This window comes from Pleurodeles waltl, chromosome 2_2 (genome assembly GCF_031143425.1).
Source record: "Pleurodeles waltl isolate 20211129_DDA chromosome 2_2, aPleWal1.hap1.20221129, whole genome shotgun sequence".
Taxonomy (NCBI): domain Eukaryota; kingdom Metazoa; phylum Chordata; class Amphibia; order Caudata; family Salamandridae; genus Pleurodeles; species Pleurodeles waltl.
Window position 1 is genome coordinate 231,790,968 of NC_090439.1, and position 20,699 is coordinate 231,811,666.

The window sequence follows — 20,699 nt, forward strand, 5'->3', positions numbered from 1 at the left end:
TCTCTCTCCTCTATTTCTGCCTGTTCGCTTCTAGTTCTGTTTTGCTCTGTCTCAGCGCTCGGCACTTTGTTATCAGGTACTGGCAGTTTCAGCGCTTCAACTTCCTCATCTGTGGGACACAACACTTTCTTTGTATGACTGGCGTGGATCCAGTTGGGAACTCCCGCACACTTCACAGCGGTAGTGGTCGTCAGGATCACTTGGAAAGGGCCTTTCCAACGGGGTTCCAGACACGACTTCCTCACGTGCTTCTTTATCACGACCCAGTCACCTGCTTTCAGTGTGTGTCCTGGACCTTGGATCGGTGACAAGGTGGTTGCTTCCACCTGGTGAGAGAAAGAGCGAACCACGTCAGCCAGACCTTTGCAGTAGTCTAACACCATATCATCTGTAATATTCAAAAGCGCGTTTGCGGGAACTGCAGGAAGTCTCATGGCCCTGCCCATGAGAATTTCGTGCGGGGACAATCCAGTCTTTCTGTCAGGGGTGTTTCTCATTGACATTAACACCAAAGGCAATGCGTCAGGCCATTTCAAATTTGTCGATGCACATATTTTTGCCATTCTTGATTTCAGTGTACCATTCATTTGTTCCACCAGTCCTGAGGCTTCAGGGCGATAGCTACAATGCAGTTTTTGCTCAATGTTCAGCGCTGCGCAAAGTAACTTTATCACCTCGTTATTGAAGTGACTTCCTCTATCTGATTCTAAAGAGATCGGGAATCCGAAACGTGGTATCAACTCCCTCAACAATAGTTTTGCAACTGTAAGGCTGTCATTTCTACGTGTGGGGTATGCATCAATCCAGTGACTAAAAATGCACACAATCACCAACACATACTTCAGACCTCCATGCACAGGCATCTCAATAAAGTCCATCTGCATTCTGCTGAACGGGCCACTCGCCCTGCCAATGTGGCTCACGTTCACAACCGTTCCCTTTCCTGGGTTCATCTGCTGACAAATGACACAACGATGTCAAACTGCTTCTGCAACTTGAAGGAATCTGGGGTTAAACCAATCAGTTTTGAACAATCTTATCATGGCATCTCTCCCTAGGTGAGCCTGCCCATGATAGAACCGCGCTAGCTGCGATAAGAGACTATTTGGTAAAACAAATTTTCCTTCATTTGAAACCCATAACTCATCTGGTCTCCTTGTACATTGTGACTTAATCCAGGAAACTCTTTCATCCTCCCTGACGCTATTCTGTAATGCTTTTAGTTCATCCATTGTATCCACGACCTTCAAGGCAAATGCTTCAGCTGGTTAGAGTTCTGGTTCACTTATCAAATTCCATTCATCCCTGAGCAATATACAGTTCAAGGCACAAAATCTTGCGACTTGATCCGCATATGCATTTCCCAGGGAAACATAGTCCTGTCCTTTTGTATGAGCACTACACTTTACCACTGCAATTTCGGCTGGCATCTGAATGGCGTGTAACAATTCCCTTATTCTCTCCCCGTTTTTCACTAGGGACCCTGAAGAGGTCAGGAAACCTCTCTGTGACCATAATTGCCCAAAGTCGTGCACAATTCCAAACCTGTACTGACTGTCAGTGTAAATGGTAACCTTCATCAATGTAGACAGTTGGCATGCTCTTGTAAGGGCTACAAGCTCTGCTACTTGTTCGGAATAGACTCCTTGAAGCCAGGATGCTTCCAAGACACCTGTTACAGTGCATACAGCATATCCTGCTTTCAAAATTCCCAACCCATCTCTTAGACATGAACCATCAACAAAAATAATATGGTCATTTTCATCAAGCTTAGTATCCCTAATATCAGGTCGGGGTTTTGTGCAAAATTCAGTCACCTGAAGGCAGTCGTGCTCGACGTCTTCAGCGTTCTCAATTTCAGCATTTTCACCGGGAAGCAAGGTTGCTGGATTCAACGTAGTGCACCTTTTCAGCTGCACATTCGGTGAGCCCAGAATTATTGTTTCATACCTTGTGAGTCTTGCTCCAGTCATGTGTTGCGTTCGGGAGCGGGTCAAAAGTATCTCAACTGAGTGAGGGACCATGACTGTTAATGGGTGTCCCATCACTATTCCTTCACTCTGAGTGAGGCTGATACCAACTGCTGCTACGGCGCGCAAACACCCTGGCAGTGCTGCTGCGACCGGATCCAAAGTAGCTGAAAAATACACTACTGGTCTGTTTATGCCACCATGGGCTTGGGTCAAGACAGACAAAGAACATGCATCACGTTCATGACAAAACAATGTGAAAGGCTTTGTGTAATGAGGCATACCTAAAGCTGGAGCCCTGCACATGCATTCTTTCAATTCAATAAAAGCATCCATCTCATCTCCTTTCAGCTCAATTTCATCCAAGGCATCCTTCTGGGTCAGTTTCAGTAAAGGCTTTGCTAGAGTTGAGAAGTTGGGAATCCACTGGCGACAGTAGCTCACCATCCCCAAAAACTTCCTCACCTCCCTCCTTGTCTTTGGTGGACTCATTTGAAGTACACTTGTTATTCTTTCCTTAATTATTCTCCGTGACCCTTTCTCTATTTGATGACCCAAGTATTTTACTTTCTTCTGACAGAACTGCAACTTTGAAGGAGACACCTTGTGTCCATTCCTTCCCAAATGGTTCAGTAGAGCAATGGTGTCGGCTGTGCAGCCACTTTCTGTCTTAGATGCAATCAGTAAGTCATCAATGTACTGTACTAGGGTTGACTCGAATGGCAATTCTAACGCTTCCAAGTCTTTCTTTAGAATCTGATTGAAAATTGACGGTGACTCAGAAAACCCTTGAGGAATTCGACACCAACTGTAAACTCTGTCTAAGAATTTGAAACAAAAGAGAAATTGGCTGTCCTCATGAAGAGGCACCGAAAAGAATGCTTGTGACAAGTCGATGACTGAGAACCACTCGGCATCGCAAGGGACTTGAAACATTATCACAGCTGGATTCGGTACTACAGGGCAGCATTTAATTATGATGTCATTTATTTTCCTCAAGTCCTGCACAATTCGGACCTTTCCACTCGGCTTTATTAGTCCCATGATTGGTGAATTACATGGACTGCTTAACACTTCTTTCAATACTCCTTGTTTTACAAACTCGTCAATGAGTTGGGCGACTTTCATGAGGGTGTCTTGTGCCATGTGGTATTGTGGGGTCTGGGGAAAAGTTACATTGGGTTTTATGGTCACTTTCACTGGTTCCACTCCTTTCACCAATCCCACCTCTTTTCCTGTCATATCCCACACTTTCTTTCCGACTGTTTCCCATAATTCAGCTGGAATATATTCTTCAGTTATCATCGGAAAAAGGTTAATCAGAGGATATTCTTCATCGACAGTTTCCATCTCATCCCCTTCTACACTGTCCTCTTCTTCCCCATCACTGCTCGTCTGAATTCTAATTCCATCGTTCGAACACATAATCGAACATCCCAATTTGCACAATAGGTCTCTCCCTAACAGTGCTATCGGGCTTGAGTCACATACCACAAAATTATGTGACCCTTGATAGTTACCAATTCCGACTTGTACTGGATCTGTGATTGGGTTCGTCAGGTGCCTGTTTGCTACTCCCACTACTTGAACTGTTCTCCCTGAGAGTGGCAAATTTGGTACTTCAATGCTCCTAACAGTTGAACGTGTGGCTCCTGTGTCAACCAAGAATGAAACACGATGACCCATAACTCTTCCCTCCACATATGGACCCTTTTGATCAACTTCCAAGGATGCTGCAAGCACACAATTTCCCTCCTCATCTGAACTTTCACTCTCCCATACATTGTTTATTCCATTCTCACTGTGTAATGGGAACTGTTGTACTGTGCCATTTGTATTCATCACCTGACCCGAGACCTGTGGAGGAACCATCACTTGCTGCTGACTCACTGGTGCCAAAGGTATTTGCATTTGCTGATTAGGTACCATGGGAAACTGCTGTTGCATTGGCTGCATTTGCGTCATCTGCATACGGGGCATCTGCATCTGCTGCGGCTGCATGGGCTGTAATCCCTGCAGCTGATTTATGGTCTGAAAATTTGGGTTTGGACCTCTCATTTTCGGTCCCCTCATTGTCTGGAATGCATTGACATCATTGTTTTGCTGACCAACACCGGCACCTTCCTGCACCACCATCGGGCACTCGCGTTTCCAATGCCCGACGATTCCGCACACGTGACACGGCATCACCCTTTTCATTGCCTGCACACCATTCGGAATCGCAACAGTGTTCAAATCCGGACCATTACTCCCAAAGCCTCCTCTGCCTCTGCCTCTCGCCTGTGGTTGAAACACCATGTTTCCCTGCGGCTGCGGCTGCGGCATCTGCTGTTGGAACCCTTGCAACCCTTGCAAACCTGTCTGAGCTGCTTTAAGTTGCATCACCATCACTTTCTCTTTCAACCTTTTCTGTTTCACTTCAATTTCGTCGCTACAGTATTTCGCATAATTCAACACCTCATCAATAGGTTTCGACTGCCAACAAATCAAATGCGTCTTTATCATCTGACTTATCTCTGGTCTCAGCCCTTCCACAAATCTAAACACAAAATTAAGCATGTCCTTCGCCTCTATTGTTTCCGTGCCACTGTAGTTCTTGAACGCCTTCAACAACCTCTCATAGTAACCATGAATCGACTCTTTAGCCTCTTGGGCAGTTCGATCAATCTTCTGCCAATCCACATTTTTCGCGGCAACCTTCGTCTTCAAATGCTCAATCACCTTATAGTACAAGCTCATCACCATAGGTGATGGTGCACCCGTATCCCTGTCCCTCTTTGGTTCACTTGTCGGCCAACCTACAGCCCTTTTGCAGTCTTCCCACAAATCTGCCGGAACCACAATCTCAAAGAGGGTGTTCAGGTCTTCCCAAAGACATTTTGCAAGCTTCACAAACCTATCAGTCTGTTGATACCATTCAATCGGTTTCTCTCTCAGTTTGGGAAAATCATCCGTAAAAGACTGAATGTCGCTTCTGTGCCACGGTACATGTATTAATTTTCCCCCTGCTGTCTCCCTCATTGGTAACATGGTTATTGCATCACTACTCTGTGGTCTTTTCTCCTTATGCTCTGGGACACTATCTTTCTTCTTTTCCTTTTTCTTTGCCCATCTACTTTCCCATTTGTCTAAGCACCTCCACACTTGTGCACTCTGCAGCAATTCTCTAAGGTGCGTTTTCATGCCTGCTGACCTCATGTGTTCAAAGTCTGTGGTCCCGAAATCCAATCTATAGCTCCTGCTCAAGTGTTTTGTCTTGTCTATCTCAACCCCATTTTTGTCAGCTATTTCTTGCAACCTTCTATGTACCTTGTTCACTTCTCTCGTAATCCTGGGACATAGATACCTCAGCTCTTCTTCCGAGTAGGACTCTAACGTATTCAAACCCATAGTCCCTTCCACCAATTCTTCTGCTTCCATGTTCAACCTGACCCTATTCAGATAGTCCTCTCCCTTCCCACTGGCTGAGCTTTGTGTGGAATTCAGACTGTTGAACCACTGTGTCAGCTGTTGCGCATTCAACCCCATCAGTGTAGCATTCACATCGACTGCCATTGATGGTTGCGGCAACTTTTCAGTGTTCGATGATAGCGGTATCATCAGTGGGGGACTCGACCTCACCACTGTTGACTGAGCACATATGGGACTAAACTCCATCAAGGACCCAGATCCAGTTGGCAGAGCCGCTATCGGAGTTGTCTCTGGAGTGTTTTCTATGCACCTCCTTTCCGTCCCATTCTGCACCACTGATCCTTGACCGCTCATACCTGAGTTAGGCTGAATGTACAAAGGTACCGGTGGACCTACAGTAATGGGTAAGGATATCGCATCTGGGTTCTGTCCATTCCCCAGGTTCTGAGGCATGTTCATTCCCACACTATGGGTCATCATTGCCGGCATGCCCGTCTGACTCCCCGTCATCTGAGCATGTGCGGTTCCCCCCTGCATCTGCTTTTGAGGCATCAAAAGCTGAGTTGATTCAGCTTGTGCCAATGTTGGGTTGCGACCATTCTCTACTCCCATTACGGTTGGATCTAGAATCATTCCCGTACTGTTGTCACTGCTGTAGTACCTTGGGACCTGCGGCTGATAATTTTCTGCTGTTTTCAATATAGGCACATCTGGGTATATTCTCCTAACCTGCGGTATCTGCGGGGTGAACAGTAAACTCGGGTCCTTAGCTCCCGATGGCATTTCTGAATTCGGAGTTTCATTATTCTGTACCGGTGCCGGAGGGGCAGAACTGGTACTTGGACCTTGTTCACTCTCTGCATAAGGTGGTGGACGGTCGTTCAGCAATTGCATGATGAACTCCTCATCCTCTGACTCGTCTTCTCTCCTTAACTTTTCCTCGTCCTCTCTATCTTTGGAACACCTCCTGTTTGTCTTACAGGTAGCTTTCTTGCCTGTCGCCTCTTCTTCCTTAGCAATTGCGGGAAACAATTTTATCCCCTGCAATATATCTGACTTCCACACCTTCTGTGCATTATCCCACCTAGCGTCCGCTAGTGTCTTTTCTACTTTTCATATCCTGGTCTCGAACTTCTTTTGCTGTTGCTGTCTAGCCATTAGTTCCCAAATCGCTAGAGCCTCAAACTGTGCTGGCCTTGGAGGTACCTTCATGCCGTACATCGCGAATCTCAAATTCTCTAGGATCCTTATATTGAATGTCCCATGGATCGGGAACGCTACGCTCCCATGTCTCTCTGTCAGCTTGTGCCATTGCTTTAGCCAAAGGCACGGAGCTACCCCCCTTTCCTCCATTACAATGTAAGCTGGTGTACCTTCGGGTGGCGTTTCCTCTCGCACGCTCGCTTTAATGTAAGACTCCCCCTTCATCGCACTCTTTAATGCTTTGAAAAATTTCATTTTCTCGTCTTTTATTTCACAAAGTTTGTAATCAATAAGTGACTTTAATTCCCGGAATACTCTTCGCTTGCCTTTCCCCTTCCAATCGAGCCCCACGGACTGCGTCCAATCCGTGCGCGACCCTTCTCTGCAACCAACCTATCCCAGCGCGGCTCCTAGTGACGTCACACTCACACACACTGCGGCTGACAAAGCCTCGCGGCTTGTCCTCCTTCACTCAGCTCCTCTCGTAACAACTTCTGGCATGTATCGCGAGCAACCAAATAATAATAAAACAGATCTGTCGGTTTACTACAGGAAGGGTAACACAATCGCTTCAGGACCTTAGGGATTTTTCACTAGCCTCGGCAGTTATTCCATCTTTCTCGGTCCCCACTTTCGCAAGCAAATTCTGACCCGCAGACTCTGCTCTCAACTTGTCAATGATCTATTCTAGTGCACTTAGAATTTGTCAAAGCCCGAAGTCGAAGTTTTCTTCCACTCCCTTAACACACGTACCGACTCGTTGACCACGCCCGGTCAACCTATTAAACCGACCAGACCACAACATAAAACAAGTGTCTCATACACTTTTCAACATACTCCGGAGTCTCTTGACCTCGCAGGGCCCGTCTCAAGAACAACAACCACGTGGACCTTTTTCTGCACAAAGCGCCACATGCACATGAAGTTCGACGACTTCCCTACTCTCACACTCGGAGTCGCACCTCCGCTATTCTCTAAAATCCTCGCAACCTTTTCAAACAATCTGCGGCAATAAACTGTGCAAGCGCAAAATCCTGACTTAACTCATACCGTCACTAGTACCGCCAACGCCGATTTCACACCTCCATTCCTTCCATTCGCAAGCTCCGAGATCCCGGGAAAGTCGCGGGGGACTTAGGGCATCATCATTCTCCCAATCTGTTTTACCCAAGAAAATCTAATTCAACACCATATACTTCTCGAGTGGGGTCTCAAAGAGCGTAACCTTCAATTCAACACCATATACCTCTCGAGTGGGGTCCCAAAGGGCTGAACCGTTACCTCTCGAGTGGGGTCCCAAAGGGCGAAACCGTTACCTCTCGAGTGGGGTCCCAAAGGGCGAAACCGTCAATTCAACACCATATACCTCTCGAGTGGGGTCCCAAAGGGCGAAACCGTCCTCTGCTACCATCTACTGATAGAGCGTTCCGTCCTAATAAATTACCTGTATTTGGACGCTCTTGGGTCGATGAATCTTTTGACCAAGTGGGGCTCTCTTCACCCGAGATTAGTCAATTTAATCAAATCAATAATCAATAACGAACATAAGCAATGCCCTGATCAACATAACACTTCACAATTAATCCAGAAAACATTTCGGCGAACCATGACCTTTCGGCCATGAATAACCACACCAGTTCATTCAAAGTTAATGAATTTATTTCCCTATATTAACAAAGCTAGCACGATATAAATGTGTCTCAACACCAAATGATATATGTAAATGAACATTAATAGCTGTCCATAACGGCAAAAAAGATGCAATCTATGCAGCATTTGAATAACAGTGCATTCGATAATAGCAACGCAAACCACTAAAACTATAATCTGTAATGGGCTAATTGCATACCTTAGTCAGCATAACAAGGTCTCAAATTGCATCGTGCAACAAATGAATCCTCATCTAACCTCAAATTAGCATCTGCATGTGGGATTTCATGCAAAAAACAATTTAGCAACATTGATTTGGAAAACTCCTAACTAGGGCTCTTATCAAAAATCAGCAGTTGGTTACCTAAAAAGAAATACAATGCAATTGTACATTTTCCTTTCATATTTACCAAATTCAATCAGCATTCAAGGAAGTCTTCGTCTCACAGGTACCGGTTTCGATCAGCATGGGACGGGGGCAAAGGGGGCAGGGTGGACGGGGCAATTGCCTCACAGCGGCAAGATAAAAGGACAAAACTACTACTTTATGCAAAGGGGCAAATCAAAGTTAAAGTCTCTAGAGCGAGAATTACTTAAAGTCTCTTTCTCTCGATTAGAGAAAGCATCAAAGTCTCATTCAAAATGGCGTCGAACATCAATTGGCATCGTAGAAGATGGCAAAATGACGAGGTCGGCATGATGGGCCATAATGGCTGCAATGGGCAATAATGTCCTCAATGGGTGCAATGGGTAATGGCCAAATGGCTGCTTTCTTCTTGTGCACCAGGTTTAAATAAACAACAGTTCAAATCCAGTAGGGTCTTCCATTGGAGGGTTCATAGGTTGGCTTCAAATTGTCCAATCAAAAACAACAATTCACAAGCTTCTACCTAGGCATACATAATCCTTGGAGTCGGGGACGTAAGTTGCAACATATTTTACCAATTAACTCACTTTCAGAGCTTCCATTGTCTGCACCTGCAGATTGACCTTGGAGCAAAGAAGAAGATGCCAGGCTGGCACGAAACCTTAAAGATAAGCATGTGAACCGATCTCACTGGAAAAGTACAGCTTCAAGCAAGAATACACGTTTTATTAGCACATTAGAAAAACACGAGCATCTAAACCGTGAGACAAGGCAACTAGGCCGAAGCCTCCGCTAAAGTTATGCTAAGTTAAAACATTTCAAACAAGCAAATCATGGCACACGTTTACGGTTATGTCAGATTAGTACAATTCTAATACATCACGTTATATAAAGCACGCTTATAAATGTTGGCGAACTACTCTGAGGGCACATTTGTCCCCGTACAATCTTTATTAGTTCGGTTAAAGTCACACTTGATTATTGCAGCACTACGTTTATGCGCTAATAAATGTAAAACCTTCATTTCTGCGTCATCACCACCGAAAAATCGATATATCTCCTTTGTCAACTTGACTCTCTAAAGCAAGCAGTCGTGGCACTGCTTACCTTCAGATGAACCTTTTCAAGTGATGCTTATGGCCCAGTGTATTGATGCTCTATAAACTATTAAAATAAATATCATGTTTCCTGCTCATTTTTGCTATTGTTGGCCCATTAAGAGTGTATTTATGAATTTGCTGAGCACAGGAATCCCTATCACGTGTATTTGCACTCTGAGCTTGTGAATGCTTAATATCGTTGATAATGAGGCCCTCTGTATTGTTTTCTTCACCTCTCTTAGATGCAAAGAAAGTGCCCGTTATCTCATTAGAAATTCAATATCTAGTTGGAAAACCAGCTACTGGGCGAAATTCCCACGTCCAGGTGCCAAGATGTAATCAGCCAGTAACTATGTACCACACCTACAGATACCAGAGCAAAAAAAAATCTTTTTTTTTCTTCGCTTTCTCGTGGGTATTGATATGTTAAGACTGGAAGTGACAGAATGGATATCGAGAACAAATAAAAGCTTATATTTGTCTAGTGTGTAATGCCGCAACTATTCTTTGGCCAGTTCTCTTCTGTGCCTTTGATTAGTATTAATGAGGAAAACTCGCATTGTGTTTTTTTCTACATCTGATGTCCTTTTTTTTCTTCTTTAAAGGATATTTGTAAGGCACTCTGGTGCCATCGAGTTGGCAGAAAATGCGAGACGAAATTCATGCCAGCTGCTGAAGGAACTATCTGTGGGCATGACATGGTAAGAAAGAATGCCGAAACATCGAAAATACCAGCAATATCTGCCGTCATTGTCAAGAATTGTCTCCTTTCGCTGTTTGGACATCTCTTCGAAATTCACCTAAAGTACCCAAGCGCAATTTTTTCCTTCTAAAAAACAGAAAATACAGGGCTGGATTTAAGAAAAGTGGTGCTAAACCAAGCACAGTGCCACATTTCTTGTGCCTCTTAGCGCCCCTCTAACGCCACCATGTGTGCGCCGTATCTAAGATATGGCGCACTATGGCGATAGGGAACACGCTTCAACATTTTTGACGTTTTTTTGGAACTTTGCAGGATTAGCCCCATATTTATATTTTTTTAACACCGCATTTGCGTAATTTTTTTACGCAAAAGCGGCACCTCTTACAAATTTTTATTTTATTTTATAAGTTTGTGCTGATTTTGCGTAAAAAAACGATGCAAATGCGGTGCTAAAAAAGTATAAACACGGGCCTTAATATCAAAAATATTGACGCTAATCCTGCAAAGCCCATTGAGGCCCATCGTAAACAATGGTGTGTCTCCTTTTAACTCCTACTCTGAGCAGGCGTTAAAAGTGCTGAAAAAAATGAGGTAAAGAAGTCTCTTAGATTTCTTTTCCTGACCCAGGCGTTAAATAATGGTGCATAGCAAGGTTTGCAACATTATTTGACCTCTCCTTCATCCCGTGTGTGATTTTTAGTACAGGGGGCTAAATATGGCGCTAAGGCCATAGAGTAATTTTTTGCACGGGAACACCTACTTTGCATCTCATTGACGCAAAGTAGGTTTCCACATCCCAAAAATGATTTAACTCCTTAAATTTGGCGCTAGACGGGTCTAGCACCAAAGTATAAATATGGAGTTACTGTTGCACCGAATTTGCATAAAAGAATGATGCAAATTCGGTTCAAAACAAGTATGCCCCCAAATATTGAAGAGGAAAGTGGTTGCCAACCATAGTCACTGCTTTTGAGTTTAGCTCACTTGCACTTGTGGGTATGTGAAGTTGAGCTCTTTGTCTTTGCTCAGTGGCTTGCAGGTCTTCTGAGGACTTTAGGGGGGCTATACTGGCCTCCATGGCATTATGAGGCACTCCATGCAGACAGTGAAACAAGCAAAGGCAGGGCATGATAGCAGTTTCTCTGCAGAGCGCCACGCCTGCTTGGACTCTAGAGGAGAAGGGCAGCACATAGCCTTACACTTCCAAGGAGGGACCCACAGATCCAGGTAGGTCTTGTTATGGTAAGTTTTTCCATAATATCAATACCCTGCCCAGCGACCCTTTTCAATCATATTAGGGCTTGTTTCATGTCCGTATTCATGCTCTGGAGGGCAGATGCAAATCCCGTGATTCCTTCCAGAGAGCTTGTTGAGGGAAAAGGCTTCTGCCGGACAGTACAGCCTTGTTCATCTCCCAGTGTCCCAATAAGTGACCATATTCACACCACCTGGCTAACAGAGATCCCTGGGTTAACAATGGGAAGTTTGGCTCAACTTGGTGTTCTGTGAGCAGTATGACTCTCCCATCTTAGACGCACCACACATACACACACACTGTGAAATGCACCTTCCACACACTTGAAGGGGTTCGCAGCAGTAGGTTTGCTGGAACATGATTCAAATTCCTTTGTACTGTGCTCAAACCTCCTCCTTCTTACCCAAGCTGGATGCATAAACCTTTCCAACACGCTTTCCTGACATACATCAGACCGAGTTTTTCATGCTGACAGCCACATCTACAAAATCCATAGCTATCTTTACCACATCTCATGCTTTCTCCGATCTATGTAAACTTCTCATGATAAAGCAGTCCAGTCTGCCTGTCTGTCCTACTGACCTATTTATCATGGTACTGACATGCTTCAGGGTAATCCACAACTATTTGACAATTCAGTTACACTTGTCTGCCCTGTTCCTCGAACTGTTCCAAGACACTCTTTGTTATTTTGTTTCCGGGAGGATTTCCACTCATATTTATTGAAATGATTCATGGTTCGAGAAACAAACCCATCGTATTCAGGTCTGAATAATCTAGGCCACTGAGATTATGCATGCATGTTAAAATGTGTGTAAGCGTTTGGCAGCAGCACCCGAGATAAGCAACTTGCTGTTACTTCCTCCTTTTGTCTTTGACATTTTGAAGACAAACCAGCACTGTTCGCACTCTTTGTCCTTCATTGTGCTCCTCAAGTGTACTGCAAATGTTACCACAGTCCTTGTAGTTTAGAACTCTATTTAAGTCTTGACAAATAGGGCCATCCAGGGTATGACATGGAGATGCGGCGGCCTAGAACAGGCTGCGTTGCGACTGAAGATTGCCAGAGTCTTTCTCTTTTCACCCCATGGAATCCCCATCCTTTGTCATACTCTGGTCACTTAGGGAATTTAAGATGCGAGGAACAGTAAGTACCTTGCCTCCCCATTTCCCTAGCTCTGAGTTCTCCACGTAAATATGCTTAAAGGACGAGAGAGCAAGAAATGCCAGCCCTTGTATCCTTCTTAAACACTCTTCTTCTTTACTTCAACCCCCGTCACCCATACTCACCTCTCAGTTTTCTTTGTCTTTGCAGGGTTTTGACTTTCCCTCCCTCCCCACACACCTGGTACAACTCCAGTATTCCCATACTCACAGGCAGCACTTCACAATCCTATTATGTTCCCATTTTCAGTGCTTCCTATCTTTATTTCTATGACTATATTTCTTCTGCTTCGGTTTCCTTCTATCACAATATTTCTTCCTCTTCGACCATCTACTGTGACAAACGTGTCTAAAACGCTAAAAGAAGCAAATATATTGTTATTGTAGTAATTACATAGCTAGTAAGTGAGTTGGTGAACCACCATCCGATTTATAATCAGCAGATCTCAACAATAAAAACGTATGTTTCAAACTCTAATTGACCTAAAGTTACTAAAAAAGCTCTACATAAAATGTAATACGGTGCCTAACACTCATCATGAATTAACTGGCTGCATTTAAACTGTTGATTGCTCTATTCAGGAATTCACAATTTGAAAATTGAACTCTAAGGGGCACATTTAGTAGAAGTGGCGCAGCTCAGCCACTGACCCAAAATTGGCAGTACCGTGCTGCGTCACTTCTAAAACGCCGGGATGCGCCGTATTTGAAAGAATATGGCCCATCCCTGTATTTCTCCCTGTGCCAGCTGCAGAGCGCTAATGCAGCCACCCTTGTGCCATTGTGCAAGGATGGCTGCGTTGCGGGAGAGATTGTTTTTCTGTAGGAAGGGACACCTTGGTGCACAAAAACAATCTTTAATGGCAATTTGCTCCTTCTATGTGTGCTGCACAATGCAGCACACATAGAAAGAGCAAAAAACAAGGAGAATTGAAAGCATTTCTCCTTTTTGCACCAGGCTAACCCCACCCCTGAGGTGGCGTTAGATTTTGGGGCTGCCTCAGGTTTACAAAATCTTGTAAATCTGAGGAAGCGTCAAAAAGCAATGGGTGTTGCTGTGCAACACCCATTGCACGCCCCTTACACGCAAAGTGCCGCGTGCTAAAGGACCGTATTTACAAGGAGGCATTAAGCCACAAAAAGTGGCTCAATGCCGCCTTGTAAATACAGCGTAGTGTACAGCACCACTGGAGCATTAGAAAAAGTGACGCTCCGGTGGAGCTAGGGGTTTGTAAATATGCCCCAATTGTGTTAATATGCCTAATATTCTGTACCTACTTATTGATTTGAGTAACTTTTGTGTTAGAAATAGAGAGCCATTGCTACATATCTAAATATACTTCAAACAGGATGAAAAGAATGATTAAAGAAAATGCTAATGTCACCGTATTCTAAAGCAAAATTGTACGCATTTTGAGTATTACTTGAGTTGAATGAGAACCCACCTCAAACAATAATTACAGTCCTTGTCTGGGTGACTCACAAAAGTCCCTAAATAAACCTGTGTCCAACCCCCTGGTAGCTATGGCGAAGAGAAGCTAGATTTAACTTAGAGGCCATGTGTAGACTATTTATGCAGTGCTCAAACAGCAATAAAGTGAGAACAACATGAGAAAAATCCCAAACCAAACAAAAAAAAGATAGAGACTATATTGAGTTATGAATTTTTAAAGTTTGTATTTAAAAATAGCACTAAAAAGCATCAGCTGCCAACCACAAGCAAATGGTCACAATGGACTAGGACCGGGGTACAATATAAGGCGAACTATGATGTAACTCTGGTCAGATACAAGGATCAGGGTTATCCCTGCCACAAGTTATCTTCACACTTAGAAACTTTCATTAATGCAGAAAGTTATCAGTAGAGCCAAGCAGCCAAGTTTGAAAGCTGCTGCATGAGGTCATGGAGTCAATCGGAAGGTGCTTGGCATCAGGCCTGGTAAAGCTGCTGACGAAGGTTGTTGGTGTTACTTAGATGCTGCTCAGCATAGATTTCAGTGAGGCCGTCAATTGATTGCCGATCAGCATCAAGTCTGGGAAAGCTACTGATATGATGCCATTTGGTGTTGAATCCGGATAGCCCGGCAATGGAGGTTGTTGGCGTTGCTTAGATGCTGCTCAGCATCAAGTCTGGTGAGGCCATGGATTAAGAGCTGCTTAGGTCCGGAGAAGCTGTCAATCAGGTGCAGCTCAGTGTCAAATTCAGAAAGGCCAGCAACATAGGTTGTCAGCGTTAATGCTAGGCTTCAAGTTTACTAACGATTTCAGTTATGCAGGATCGTGTACACTCTGACCACAGCCAACAGTCCAGGACCTTGTAGGCAATAATAGGGAGTCAGAACTCAATGCCACAGAGGCCAGCAGAGGGAACCATGTCAGATCTAGTTGTAACTGGTCAGGTGTAGAGCAACTAAAGACCATTGGAAGCATATCAGAGCTCCTTAGCTCAAACAAGAGGTCAGCCAACTTCTCCCTGGAGTCCCTTCTGTGGTTCTGGGTTTAAGACAGGCAGATCTAGTCTTTCATCAGGAGCTTCAGACAGTAGGGCAGTCCTTCTTCTGATTCTTCTCAGGTCCACGACTGTTCTGAGGAGGGTACTGGGGATCCAAAATGTGTGCCCAGTGCCAACCTGTTGATGGGGAGCAACCACTGGCCACACCCTAGCCAATGAGGAAAGAGTTCTCAGAGCTGACCCTGGCCACCTTTACAGAACTCCCTGTGTTCATTATTGTAAACTATCTCACGGTGCCCCTCTCTACCTAAATCCAAGACAGTAGAATATTTCTTCTTTGAGTTGGTGCTCCCCAGGCATTACCAGAGGTGTGGTTCTGATAATGTGCAAATCCTCACTTGCTGTCATTCCAAACTAGTTCTGGGGTAGCTCCTCCTTACACTGGGTTTGGAACCACATTTACTGGAGGGACAAAAGAAGGGGGAAGGCTGATGTCAGGTTCATCTGCTTATGGTGGGGTAGGCCTCTTAGAAATGTAAATAGTCCTTGGACACAGCCCTCAGGCCAGCTGGTCAAGAGAAGACCAACACTTCCCCACAACCAAGCGCTTTGCCCTCTGTCGGAGAACAATCCACATCTCACCCCAGTGGAGTCATCAGCAGTCGAGTGACAGTTGGATACTGGCAGAAAGGACTATAGAGGGTTAGGCAAGGGGAGGCAATGTTTCTAAAAGTACATGTTCCAATATAGTTAGTCAAAATTCAATTTCACCCTGAAAATGGATTTTGAATAACTATTAAAATGAGTCCTTAAATTATATTTTTAGCAGCGTCAAATCTGAAATTATCATTAGAAGGTGTTATAATGTAATTCAGACTTATCCTATGAGGCAGTTAACCTTGCCAACGTGAGAAGGGCTTTTGGGACCCTTTCACTGTCAGGAAATGTGTAACATTAATTTATACATATCCTCCTTTTAAATATCATGTACGCTACCTTTTTGAGCAATATTGTGTTTTTTTAGTGAATGCCATTGTGAATAGTATCAGTTGGGGTCCATTTTGTAGACTTTCGTTTGTGTGTAAAAGTAACATAATAAAAAGATAACTCGCTGATTGCAGCTTGTAATTTGTTATTAATAGCATAATCTGACACATAGTTTTTAGTTACCTTGATTTCTAATACAATGAACCCAGTCATATAATTTGATTCACCCTTGCAGCCTCCTTCCACTGATCCTTGATCTGCTTTTCAGACGTAGGCCTATTTCCTCCCTCCCACATTACTTTATACTATACAAGGAAACATATGTATGTTTGAATTTCTTATCAGCAAAACTAAATTAAAACTGATGTCCCTGAAAAAAGTATTGTTAGAAATTAGGTCTCTAGTTGTCAGGGGTATGCACCATATCCAAGTAGGGACCACAATCCTAGTCAGGGTAAGTCAAATACACAATCTAATTTAACTTATGTTCACTCTCTGGTAGCGTCCCACAGAGCAGTCAGGCTTAACTTAAGAGGCAATATGTAATGTATTTAAGCACACTTAAAACCCACTAACCCAGTGAAAACACTACAAACAGACTCCACAATGATTTAGAAAAAATAGTACTTTTTTTACTATGGAATACAAGACCAAAACAACAAAAATCTAATTACTAGTTTTCAAGTTATGCACATTTTCAAAAGGTTAGCACAGTGCTTAACATAATTGTCTATTGCATGTTGAATGTCAAAGATACAAGCAGTAGATCGATAGACTGGTTTCCGCAGAGCTCCTACTTGGGACAGGGCTTAACTGCCACAAGCAAGTAAGAAGGGATATGGGGCCATTCAGCCCAATGCCACTTCGGAATTAAAAGCCACCCGTGAAGGAGTGCAGGTCGGCTACAAGCACCCACACAGGCCCGCAGCTCATGCAGTACCTTTCCTCGGGAGGCGGTGATGTAGAGGGAACAAGACATCTGACTCACTTCACGCTGGTTGGAAGGTAGGCCTACAGAAATCCCCTATCGTCTTCAAACCTTCGGCGGGGTGGATGCAATGTGGCATCCTTGACCCAGGGAAGACAGGCTCAGCGTTGTTAGTTAACCCCATGGGGGAGGGGCTTAGATGTAGCATTACAGATGAGCCCTGGGATTGCCAAGGTAACTCGTCATTGAACTCTGTAGGGAAAGGAGATAAAGCGTGGCTTCGTAGGGGAGCCCTTGTGTTGCCAAGCCAATGCTTTGCAGTCGGGCAGTGAGCCACGCTGGAGTGTCTGTCCAGGGTACTGCAGAGTCTTATGCAGAAGCAGAGAGCTTGGGCTTTAACAAGGTAAAGCTTCGATCTTTGTCCAGGCAGTCAGGCGGGGCCATGCTGAATGGGCTTCCTTTGGTGCTCCGGCATCTTTGGCGGAAGCAGGGTGCTTGTTCTTTGCCAAGTGAAGCTCTCATTCTTTTAACAAGGCATGCTGGCAATCAGGCATGCGCTGATCTTTTTCAAAGGTACAGCTGCCGGACTCAGGGGTGGCAGAGTGCCACAGCAAAGATATACAGGTGAAGTCTTTGATGGCCCTGAGACTTCATGAACAGGGGGCAAGCCAGAAAGCCCTTAGAGGTATATAGGATTTCAAGAGGTTTTTGAGAGTAATTTCAGTCCATCTCACTGCAAGAGGCAGCAGGCCAGCACAAGAGAACAAGTTGCAAAGTACCATTCCGGCCAGGCAGCACAGCAATCAGCCTGCACCAGGCTAACACAGCAAAGCAGTTAGCAAAGTGGCAGTACCTCCTGGCAACACAGCTCCTCTTCTTGGTAGAGTCTCCTCAGGACCCAAAAGCTAACTGGCTTCATGATGCCAGAGGTCCAGCACTTATACCCAAATGTGCCTTTGAGAGGGGGAGACTTCAAAGAGGCCTTTGAAGATCACAACGTCCCTGCCTTTCCTGTCCAGTCTCCAGGCTCACTACATGGGGGTATGCAGCTCTTTGTGCGGGGACAGGCACAGTCCTATTCAGGTTCAAGTGTCAGCTCCTCCCTCCCAATCTACCTCAGGAAGGTGCATCAGGCTGGTGATGGGCCTTCAGGATGCAAATGTAACACCCAAGCTCCCTTTATGTGACTGTCTAGAGGGAATGCACAAAGCCCAGCTGTCACCCAACCCAGACATGTATTCAGAGACAGGCAGGGGCACAAAATTGGCGCCTGACTGTGGCAGTCCAACCATTTTTGCTGCTAAATCCTAAAATTAGCCTACAACTCCACATGTCTTTTTATATAAATATACCAGGATTTTGTGCTAATTTTCCACTGCTTCTGTGGGGTTCACTCTTGGACTCTGAAGTGGCATGCAGTCAGAGTCTTGCAAAGAGTGGCAGTGACTGGAGCTGCTGGTGAGCCTGAGACCTGGCAATGCTCATATGATTCTGTCAATCTGGCGGCAGCTCTGATGGCTGGCTGTGTGGACTGCTCCTATCAACACATTCTCCCGAGGCAGCAGGAAGCAAATTTCATCTTGCAGAATATGAAGGTGGTTTCCATGAGTGGGAGAGCTAGAGGCGCTGGACTTGTGCCCTCTGTGTTACTTGGTTAGTAGCTGTTAGGGAGTCTAACACTGTCAACAAGATGCTTCTCCAGAAGTCACTAATTTGCTAAGTGGAGGGCCTCCACTATACTAAACCTTGACAGGTAGTGGAGGTGAAGTGAATTGTACGCCTGGTCCCAGGTGTCTGCCTGTCTACCACTAACATTATTCCCCTCTTGGACCCTACGCTCATCTAGCTCGGTGCTGATGGGAACATATGGAGATTTTAATATCCACAACAGGTGAACTGCAAGTGGAGTAATTTTACAGTCACTGCTCATGGAACATTAAGGCCAGCATCTGCTTGGAGTAGAGACTAAGCTTGTGATACCTCCTTCCTGTAGATTCACAGAGAAAAGGGTCCTTATTGTGGCCATTGCTTCACTATGCACCATCCAAACCTGCTATATATCTTGCCACTCAGGGGGCACTAGTTAGAACCTCTGTAGGAGAAGAGTAAATGACAATCCTCATCCTAGTGTGAAAAAAATCACAATATTCTGCGGGGACCTAAAGCGAGGTAAACTGTGATTTGCCCACCCTTTCCTCCTAAAATACTGGAGTGTAAAGAGAGGGGCCCTGACAGCACTGTCGAGTGGGACATGCCTTGGGATTCGTATCCCTGCTATTAAAATGAGGAGCGGCCCAAGGTTCAATTATAGTAAAATAGACAATATAACTATAACGAGGGGAACATCTCAAGGTATGGGTAGACAAGCACACCACCAAAATAAAATTTTTACGGAATGTCAAATGTCAGCTCATACGAAGAGGGTAACCCTAATGCACATGACAAGAAAATTCTCTACATGGAAAGTTCCTTGAGGTCATTAGGGCCAAACACAAATATTTCGATAACTAGTCTGGCAAACCCTTACAATATTGGAAAATATGAACAATTCATTAGGAATCACCTTTCCAGAGATTTCGTTCAAATACAATTTTCTGACAAGGCTCCTCTCAAAGGGTGCATTGCTAATTGGCTTTCAGGCTACCCCGCATTAAACGCTCAGCTCCCTTATTGTGAAATTATGAACTATTGGGACATTCGTCTCACATGAAAAAAGAGTAAATTGGCCTACCAGTTTGCAGCAATTTCCATTTATCTAGACTTTATGGTGTGGTAGAGGATGCTTAAAAAACATTTACAGACGTGAAACAGTGACTCTCACCAAATGGAATACATTATTCAGTGTTGTACCTGGCTAGAATCAAGGTACTGTTGAATGACAAGCTAAAGACGCTTCCAAAATATTGGTGGCATGCATTGGTAGAAGAGCTGAAATAAGAGAGCATTAGAGCAAGGCCGAAGACAACTGCTGAGTGACATTGAGTAGGTCTGCGGTCATTTGGAGTGGTGCATGGATAATTCGTATTTGAAACAGGTAATATAGTTTCCTCTATCTGAAAACGGAATAAACATGAAGAGTTGGTATATTGTTGGGGACCAGCAGTGAAACCACGTTTCCCTGCTTGTTTGTTTTCTTACTCTCTAATTATAGTGTCTTTGCCACCTATATTTCAGACCCTGTATTCTATACTCCAAAATAGAATTGTTATTCCTCATAATCTAACAAAGATTGAAGACTCTTTACAGTTTAACCATATTCTTGCTAGGGTATGTTTTTAATTTTAGTGCAGAGGGTCACTGTTAGGATATTGAGGAATTGATACTGACTTTAGAAGTTGGATTAATTTGAATTTGAAGAGATCTGTTACAATCTTATTGCAATTCTGGCATTCCACCAGGCTAAAATGTTAATTTGTACCTGAGCATATGCGTGGACTATTTACATCCACCCATATAGAGGTTACTTCAAGTTTGATAAATCAGGTTGGTAAATCAGGACATCCTCCAAA

General features: G+C 44.3%; 1 protein-coding gene across 1 annotated transcript in view; it reads left to right on the forward strand.

Annotated features, from left to right (window-relative positions):
- ADAMTS16 (ADAM metallopeptidase with thrombospondin type 1 motif 16) overlaps positions 1 to 20,699 on the forward strand; it is a 757,015-nt gene that overhangs the window by 321,310 nt on the left and 415,006 nt on the right. The window contains exon 11 of the mRNA XM_069219698.1: positions 10,307 to 10,402. Coding sequence (XP_069075799.1) covers positions 10,307 to 10,402 — 96 coding nt within the window. The remainder of the gene's footprint in view (positions 1 to 10,306; positions 10,403 to 20,699) is intronic.